The 9,382-nt window shown below is 37.7% G+C and overlaps 1 protein-coding gene across 1 annotated transcript; it reads right to left on the bottom strand.

Moving 5' to 3' along the window:
- Window positions 1-487: 487 nt before the first annotated feature.
- RGS13 (regulator of G protein signaling 13) lies at window positions 488-8,881 on the bottom strand. The gene is made up of 5 exons (XM_075508694.1): window positions 8,841-8,881; window positions 8,394-8,462; window positions 5,125-5,186; window positions 3,037-3,203; window positions 488-685 (listed from the first exon to the last, which is right to left on the bottom strand). Exons 2-5 carry the CDS (start codon window positions 8,456-8,458, stop codon window positions 488-490), a joined length of 492 nt encoding a protein of 163 aa, XP_075364809.1. The 5' UTR covers window positions 8,459-8,462; window positions 8,841-8,881.
- Window positions 8,882-9,382: the final 501 nt, after the last annotated feature.

Raw genomic sequence — 9,382 nt, 5'->3', positions numbered from 1 at the left:
ACCAGCTGTACTTTGCAATTTATCTTTTACTTTGAAAGAATATAAGAATAAAACAACAACACAAAAGTAAATGCAGCAATGCAGATATTTTTTTCTTGTGTTATGTATAGCCAAATAAACATTTATTTCCTAGCAGCAAAACAATATTTCAGATCTCTCAAAACAAGAATACTGAAAATATGTTATTTCAGTTGTCAAATATTAATAAAAGACTAGAACCTTAGGCTATCATTTTTGGCTGAAAATTTTTTATACCTAGTTCTCACTATTTTTTAGGGTTTTATTGAGGGGAGAAGAAAACAAAAACAGAACTCTTCCATGGGAAAAGAAAGGGATGGGGGAAGATAATGCCTCATCAATCCTAACATCAAACGAACAGTTTAGCAGATTAGTAGTAATATTTGTCTACTGCCTGATTTCTTCTGTCTACTTTAAATCTTAAACACTTGCATGCTAGAAGAAATCTTTCCAAACTTTCAACCTCTCTTTAATTTACCATTGAATTATTGCAGTTAGTTTGAAGGCTGTGTTTAAGTTTTTGATAGAACTTTGATTCAAGAAATCGTGGATAAGAATCTCTTTCCATGTGCATGTAAATTATTCTCTGTGCTTCATCAAAACAGGACTGTGTTGGCTCTTGAATATTCCTTATAATTGCTTTCCTTGCAGGACTGTCAATGTTAATCTGAAATAGAAAACAACATTACTAAAGTATCACTGAATATATGCAAAGGAAGGGTAAGGAAGATTGAATTTAGGGGACCTATACTGAATGCCTTTTATTTACATCTTTTTATATACCTTCAAATCTAAAATCAGCACCTAACAAAAAAACATTGATTCTAGCAGAATGGATTTCTCCTTATAATGCCAGAAAACCCTGTCTTATTAGTTGACCAATTTGCTCCTCTTTTTGTGTTTGATTTAGTAAGAGGTATGTTAGTGGCTGGATGGGGAGCTTGCTCCCTTGGGGACAAGAAGCCTGGAAGACAGAGTTGTCTGAATTTCCCAGTCTGCCCCACATCCTTAATGGAAAAGCCAGTTTAATCCTAAGTATTGTGATCAGTGGAGGTCAAGAGCAGCAGTAAAGTCACTACTTCTGGGCCCACGTGTAGAAGGTGGGCCCAAGACTTAAAACCTTAGGGAGGTTAAGCGGTATATGTTTGATTTGCTCACTACTATTCTCTAGAAAGAATACGAACGTACATATGATTTAGGCAGAGGAAGAAGTCCTGAGGACATGGTTTGCATGGAGTGGCTGCAGTGGAAGGAGAAGCTGAAAGGTGCTGACGTCCAACTGCCTTTCTTTTGCTAAGAATTGTTCACAGAACTAGGATTAGATCCCTGAAGAGAAAGCCTGACTTCTGATTTCTAATGAGTCCAAGTGGCTGGAAGTGCACAGTACTGGTGAAAACCAATTGCAAAAATTATTATGATCTCTGAGATAAGATAAAACTGAGCCCATATATTAACCTTATTTAGGAAAAGTTTTGATTCCTAGAGGAGTTCTGCTGCAGTCCAGGGTTTGTAGCAGATAAATTGATGCTCTGTGGGTGTGTAGGAGTAGAAAGGTCTAGTGATAGGAAAATATACCAGATAAAATGGAAACTTTTGATAATCTATTAGCTCATGGTGAATTACATTGCTTTTTTTTTCAGCTTGACTTTGTCTCTTGGTGTTGAGAGGAGAGCTCTAAGATGTGAAGTGAGTTCTGATCTCTTTCATGGGTTGGGATCTTGCTCTTCCAGAGGAGCCGTTTGAGTTCACCTTTTTAAACGCTGCTGAAATTTGAATATAAACTGTGTTTAAAATCCTCATGAGTGTCTACTTTTTTAGAGTGGTACCTAGTTCTTGTGTTAATAGTGAATATCAAGAAAATGTGAAATCGGTGTCTCCTGAAGACCTAGAAACCAGACAGCCAATAGCAAGACTCAAATACATACTATTTTAGGAAAAAAAAATTACACAGCTTATTTTTAACTGTCTTGATTTAAGCCCTTACTTTTGATTAATGAATTTGTGGTTGGCAATACTGACAGTTCTCTTTGGAAATGCAAATGTCTTGCTGAGTTTCCTATAGCTGCACATGCTAAAAATAAAATAAGTCAGAAAAATGCTTTGTCTTTCCAATTGGAATTTAAAACCAACAGAGGGAACTTTCAAATTTCCTCAAGTTTTGGATTAGTGGGAGTGGTTTAGTAATTTAAAGGAGCAATTGCTCTTGGCCAACATTTGGGAATCCAGCTGAGTTGGTTTTGGCTTCCTCTTCAATGTCAACAGGGAGGCTGCATTCTGAGACTCTAGAATAGTTTTATTGTTACACATAAACCAGAAAATAATCTAGCCTGATTTTTCAGTGATGTCAGTCTGCCAGAGGCAGTAGCAGTTGAAGCCAGTATTAGCTTATTTTTGCAAGGAGAGTAATAAGCAGGGATAGTTAAAGGTCATAGAGCATGACTGGCTGAGCAGAAATGACTTTTTTGGGGGGTATAGCCACTTGTCAGAAAAAAATCACACTCAAACATTTTACATATAAATCTGCTCTGGTTTCCCTAAATCTTGTGCTGCTGGAAGCCGAAAATAATCTGTCTTGGAACCTTTCTTTTAGCCCATTTTACAAAGGGGACAGCACTGGGTAGAGTTTTTACTTTGTTCATTTATATTTACTCTTGCAAAGACCAGAGTAGTATGTACATGTAGAAATGGCATAATCCAAAATCTATCAAAGTGATATCAATGGCCCCTGGATCAGACACTAAAAAGAACAGAACAGATCCAAGAACTTGGTTGTTAATCTAGTTGTGCCTTTTGCTTGTATCCTTGGCAGATATAGGTGAAAGATTTGCCTATAGACAAGATGTGATGGCAAGTATTAAAATTCTGGGTGCAAAAGAGTTTGGGGAGGATGAATAGCAACAGTTTTCACTTCCTTTAACACAAGAGGTACTAGGCATTTGTTGTTGCCTTTTGTCAGCTACATTACACGTCAGGCATTTCTATTAGAGGAAATAAAGAGCTCACGTTACTGTATGTCACCTCATTGGGAGCCTGGGGTTGAATGTAACTTGTAAAAAGTTTCCTGGCCATGGAAATCCTTTTCCTCTGTGATGTGATCTTCTTATAAGCTTCACAAGCAAGCCAGAATTCTATGTTTTCATCACTGTGCTCTGTCTTCAAGTAGGTCTTGTAGATCATAGGCCCATCTGTAAATATTTCAGAAGCCAAATTTATATACCATGTATATGCATTACCTTTAGAGTCCTTTGAAGGCAATAGGGAAGTTTACAAGGCAGTATAATTCTTGATTGTACACCTATAAATATTCTTATTAGATTGTCAAAGTGGGGAATTAGACATGCTAACTCACTCCAGAGCCCTACACTTCAACATTGCATTTTCCTGCATGTGCAGAGCTCCCTTTAACCTCAGTGGCATTTCACTATGCAAGGACAGAGCACTGAAAACTTTGTTCTTCCTGGTCTCTGTGAACACTGCAAACATATCCAAAGACTGACAAGTATTTTTAAACTCCAGTTCTAGTTTTGTACAGAAGATATCTAAGTATTATCAAATAATCATGATCTGAGTAAAAAAATAAGACCACCTTTTCTTGGTGTAAGAATCTGGGGAAAAAGCAATTAGCAAAAAAAGGAAATAACTTTTTTCTTGCTTCTGTGATTGAGTGAAGTAAAGCAGTTAAAAGAATACTATGTTCAGCAAATAAGAGGTTCTGCACCTGAGGATGTCTTTGAAACACCTGGCAATGGACTTGACAGCAGCAATCAGTGGGATCTTGGCAAGGATTAAATTCCTGAGGCTGCCTTTTGTCATGTCATTAGACTTTCTCGGTACAGGATTAGGTGTGATAGAGTTGCTAAAATGCCTCTAGCTAGGAGAACATTTATGAGGCTTCACTCAGTGCTAGCACTTGAGCAGGAATGGTGTTTGCAGTTGTAAGATGTACTTTCAGAGTAAAACCTAAGATAGGCAAATAGTTTGCCTACCTTTCATGAAAAGCTGCAAATCCACTGGCTTCAGAATTTCTGGTTTTTCATGTGAATACACCTTTGCATTTTCTAATGTCATTAAGCATTTAAATGAATGCAAAAATCAACGAATACTGCCATCTCAGTGCAGTGAATGAGGTATTTTAAGAAGGGCAGCATCAGAGTACTGCTGGAAGCTACAAGTATTTTATTTAAAGCAAACTTTCCTGCTGGTGCAGCACTCTGGGCTTTTGTGTTTCTAAAGACATTGAGCACCGCCTGTCATCTGGCAGTAACGGTGATTGCGTGCATGCTGGCTGCTTGTGCTATAATTTTGTCTCTTTTAAATGTTTTCTGTTGTGCACTTTCTCCCTGTACTTTCCCTGCAAACTGTATCATAGCTATGTTGTTTGCTGTTAAAGGTTTTATTGGCAAAATCTTTTTCTTTATAGTTGCTACAAATTATGTCTGTTAATCTTCTTGCTCTTTGTAGTTTGTCTGTAGTTTGAAAATTATGCCAGTGCTTAGGAATAATTTTTAGAGGTTTGTGCTGTGCTGTAACTCTGTATATGACTTTCTTGTCAATATTTTTAAAAAAAAAGTAATTCAGCAGTGATGTTCCAGACTGCCAGCCGTATGAGAAATGTGGACGAGCTCTGAGCCCTGAATGAAGCAGGGGGATGCTGGAGTGGGAAAGTTCAGATTTGCTACTGCAGCTACAGCTCTTCCCATACCTGAGATGAGGGTCCGAGTTACCTTCCATGGTATTATACTGTATAGATGTACTATTAGCTATGGTGTCTTTGCCATACACAGGATTTCCCAGTCAACTTTTCTTTCACTTTCTTCTAATATATATTGCTATACAGTGGTCTGAGTGGGGATATGGCAGATAAACCTGCCCTTATCACATGCTTTTAAAAGAATTACCTGTGCTTGCAGAAATGGCAAGTTTGGGAAAGTATTTACAGCATGCAACATTTATTTTCAGTGTGATGCATGCTAAGCATGTCACGCAAAGCTGTTTTTCATTAGTTGCATATAAGACAGCATACATTATACTGCACGACTTACTGAGTTTGCTTTGTGGGAACTTTTTTCAGTAATCCATCTGGGATACAAACATACAATTACTTACATTTACTTGTTATCAGCTTTTCAAAAGACTGGGACCATTGTAGCACTTCCTCCAAAGACAATCTTTAGAAAAAATGAGATTATTATTGTGGGATTAGCTGTGGTTCAAAGAATAAAAAATTAAATTAAATTATGTTATTGAAAATCTGTCCCCTAATTTAAATAAGATCTGTACATTTAAAGAGGTTTTTCTGTGTGTCCTAGATCTTGTGCTTACTATGCTGAAGCAAATATTCTTCTTGCTGTAACAAATATATTTCGATCTCAAGGTAATGTAATTCCTTTGGAAATGGCATTTGCTTATTTAAATTGTGCTTAGGAGAAGCACAAGGAAAGTACTAGCTTTCTAGATAGCAACTCCTTTGGGTGTCATGGTTTAGCCCCAGTCAGCAACAAAGCACCACACAGCTGCTCTCTCACCCTCCCCCCCCCCCGGTGGGATGGGGGAGAGAATCTCAAGAGCAGAAGTAAGAAAACTCGTGGGTTGAGGTAGGAACAGTTTAATAATTGAAATAAAATAATAATAATAAATTGTAATGAAAAGGAAAACAATGAAAGAGAGGAACAAAACCCAAGGAAAAAAAAAACAAAACCACGTGATGCAACTGCACGCCACCCGCTGACCGATGCCCAGCCCGTCCCCAAGCAGCCATCGCTGCCCCCTGGCCAACTCTCCCCACTTTATATACTGAGCATGACGCCATATGGTATGGAATAGCCCTTTGGCCAGTTGGGGTCCTGGCTGTGTCCCCTCCAGCTTCTTGTGCACCTGGCAGAGCATGGGAAGCTGAAAAGTCCTTGATTTAGTATAAGCACTACTTAGCAACCTTCTAAAACGTCAGTGTGTTATCAACATTATTCTCATACTAAATCCAAAACACAGCACTATACCAGCTATGAGAAAGAAAATTAACTCTCTCCCAGCTGAAACCAGGGCACTGGGACAGGAATCATTATATAGTTTGTTTATGAAATACTGATGTTTGTATTTAGTAGCAAAGTCTTTAAGGGCTCCAGATCTTATTGTAATATTTAAAGGCCTTTAACATCTAAGTCGACTTATCAGCTGAGAGCTGAACATAAGCTCTGAACATAACGTAAATAATGAAAGGTTAATAGAATCTTAGCTGTAAGGGACTTCCATCTCTCTCCAGTTGTTTACAATGTGGTATGACACATTATTACTAATCTAGACAATTCTTGGAGGTGACTAAAACTGGATTTCTTTCTTTCATGTTTGCTATTCTTAAGCAATAATTTCATAAGCTTGTAGGAGTCTCCTGCCTGATTCTGGGAAAGAGTATGGAAGTAGTGAGGTGAGAGACTAAACAATTTAAGGAAAAACAAATGTTTGAGGGCCAATAGCTCCATTTAAGTGCATGTAGTTCCATTTACACCAACTGATTTTTAAGCATTGCAGTTACAGGACATCAATGCTGGTAACTTGGAAAGAATGCTTAAGCTTATATTAGTAGAAGAAAACACAAGTGATGTCTTCCAGTGGGTGCTTTCCATTATGCGTCAGTCAAACTTGGGAGGAGATCCCTTCTCATTGAGTATTTTGTTTTCATACGAGCTACAATTTTGACAACAGCTACTTAGTATCAGAGAACTTTTTTTGTATTTAAATTAAAGGCAAAATTGGCTTTGGTATGAGTGCTGCATGATGCTTCATAGATTTTTGCTGCACAACAGCCATTAGTAGCTTTGTAGCTTTTTTTAATTGGTGATCACCTGTTTATTTTTAACTTGATATAATTCTCTCTTGCTCTGAAAGAGTACATGCTGTAATTCATTGATTATTTTGTCAGGCTTTCCTGATCAGTCTGACCTGATCAGAGAAATATATAGTAATAGAAACTTTACCACTATCAAACTGTGGTGTCAATAATTCTCTAGTAACTCTTGCCAGTAATTTTTTTTTTTTTTCCCCTTCTCATGAGCTACTGGCCTCCTCTCTGTATAAACTCATGAAGTATGTGGTTATGGGGAGTGAGAATCTCTAGTCCTTTGAATGCTTTTTTTTTTCCTGAAGAGCTGCTTCTGAGTCATATTCACTGTTACTGATGCAGATAATTTTTCACCTCTGTCAGCAATAGCGCTTGTATATAGAATGAGTGACAATCTTGTCTGTCTTGCTGAGAATCATCAGTAGGGCCATCTTATTTCCATTTCTGATTGTCTTTAGCATTAATCTGTTCAGCAGAAGGAATGCTGCCTGATGGGGCAGCTGACATAGGGGAAAACCTTTTTACCTTTTTACTTTCCTTTTAAAAGATCAGGCAAATATGAAAGGCAGTAAGGGAAATGTGAACATGGGTTACTAGGATCTGTATTAATGTCACTTTCATAGCTGCAGTGCTGACAGTAAACTTCTTGCTGCACTGATTTGCAACGCGATTGAATATGAAGAACACATATTACACTAAAAAAACCTGATTATTCTCCAAAAATAACTAAGGCTTTATAGCTGGGACTCCAAAGTTTACATTGGAAAATGCTGTTGTAGTGTCTTGTGGGAGCTATTGTTCACTTATTGTACCCTCTCTAGTGTGAGGGGCTTCCCTGGCCACTGCTGTGTGGGAGAGAAGTCCTCATCCAGGAGGCTCTTTTGGAAATGCTTTCTGGATTTCTGCCACTTAACCTCACCCAAATGGCAGTCTCAGGAGTCATCAGACGCACCTCAGTATTGCTGTGAAGGACACACTTTTCCTCTAATCAATAAACCAACACCATGTATGATCTGATACCAGTTGGCAGGTGTGTTGGATGGAAGCATTTCACCAACCTGATGTGACATGCCAACCAAAGTTCTAGTTATGGTTGGCCTCCACTGAGGTTGGTGGCAGCTGAAGACTTGCAGGAGGCACTTGGCTGTGTCTCTTATCCACTACTTGTGTGTTCAACCTTTGCCAACAGTCTGAATTCTTTTAAAGGATTGACCCAAAATATCGGGCTTACAAATTCTTCACAGGCCCAAGTCTGGACTTAATCTAGGGATTAGTTTAAGCCTATGCCTATTTAATATAAAAGAAGTTCCCACTGGTATATATCCTCCTTCCACTAGAGAAAAGCCAGTTTACACTTCATGTACCATAAAGGAACTGGCTATATGAAGGTGGTCAGCTGGGGCAGTTGTGAAGATGTTGCACTCCTTTGTATGATCTTAAGCTTGCAAAGAAAACTTCCACTGGGAATTTTGAGACTTTTGTGTCTCCTACTCAGACAACTGCATGTACTGCAGAACATAAGAATCTTACTGTTACTTACTTAGAACTGATCCCATTTTCTTCTGCTCTGAATATCTTGCAAAGCCAGCAAGTATTTGGACTCATTCTCCTGAACATGGAAAATAGGTGAGTTTTAAACCTGCTGCACTCAGCTCTGGCTATCTTAAATTCTACTTATAATTCAGTCTCCGTATAGCAGTGCTACCAGTTATAGTAGTATTCTTATTTTATGCATCTAATCTTTATCTATGAGTCATGGCTGAAGCATTAGATCAAAATATATTTCTGTAACAGGCAAGAACTTGAACCAAAAAAAAAATTAATTAAAAAAAAAATCAAGCAGTTGAATGGATATCTCTTAGGTAAAAATAGAAGTGTTAATAATTCTCTCTCTTTGCTTCTCCAATTGTAAAAAGAGATTACAAGTTTGAGCCTGACCCAAGGCAAAAAGAAACCAGGAATCTTTTCCCTGAAAGTTCAGGGTGACCTGGATCAGGGATCAGAGCTCAACGTAAACTGGACAATGCTGAGTAACTTGTTAAGTGGCTGAGATTAACGTTGATATTTGTCCAGCAAACATCTCAAAGTCAATAAAAATTGGTATTAAACTTGCTTTTGTATAGAGATGATATCCATAAGAAAGGGTGTAATTCTTAAAAGAATGAGGCAGTCAAGAATATGTTTGTCTGAAAAACAAAATAATAATAAAAAAATCTTATGACCTGAAGTATGTTTATTTCTTCTCCTTTTGGCTTTCAAGAGATGCCAAATTCTTTGCAAAGTTTACATGAGACAGTGGGTAGCTTTGTATATACCTGCCTGAAATCAAAACAATAGTCTTATACATTATTTATTTAAACTCACAGGTTTATTTTCAGGTTTGGGTTTGATAGGCACATACTACTCCTACAATCCTTTTTTTCTTTTTTTTTTTTTCCAAACTGAAACATACACTAAAACACAGAACAAGGCGGTATCTCCCAGCATTCTGATCCTGTGTAATGATTGCATTTACCTTTAGTCTTATTT

Source organism: Mycteria americana, chromosome 7, assembly GCF_035582795.1.
Source record: "Mycteria americana isolate JAX WOST 10 ecotype Jacksonville Zoo and Gardens chromosome 7, USCA_MyAme_1.0, whole genome shotgun sequence".
NCBI lineage: Eukaryota > Metazoa > Chordata > Aves > Ciconiiformes > Ciconiidae > Mycteria > Mycteria americana.
This window is presented reverse-complemented; position numbering and strand designations above follow the sequence as displayed.

Coding starts and splice junctions, on each gene's coding strand:
- RGS13 (XM_075508694.1), bottom strand. CDS start 8,458: ATGAGTCCAAATACTTGCTGGCTTTGCAAGATATTCAGAGCAGAAGAA. Junction 5,187..8,393: donor GAAAATGGGATCAGTTCTAA/GTAAGTAACAGT, acceptor TTTTTTCTAAAG/ATTGTCTTTGGAGGAAGTGC. Junction 686..3,036: donor AACCCCAGGCTCCCAATGAG/GTGACATACAGT, acceptor TTTCTATTTCAG/ATTAACATTGACAGTCCTGC.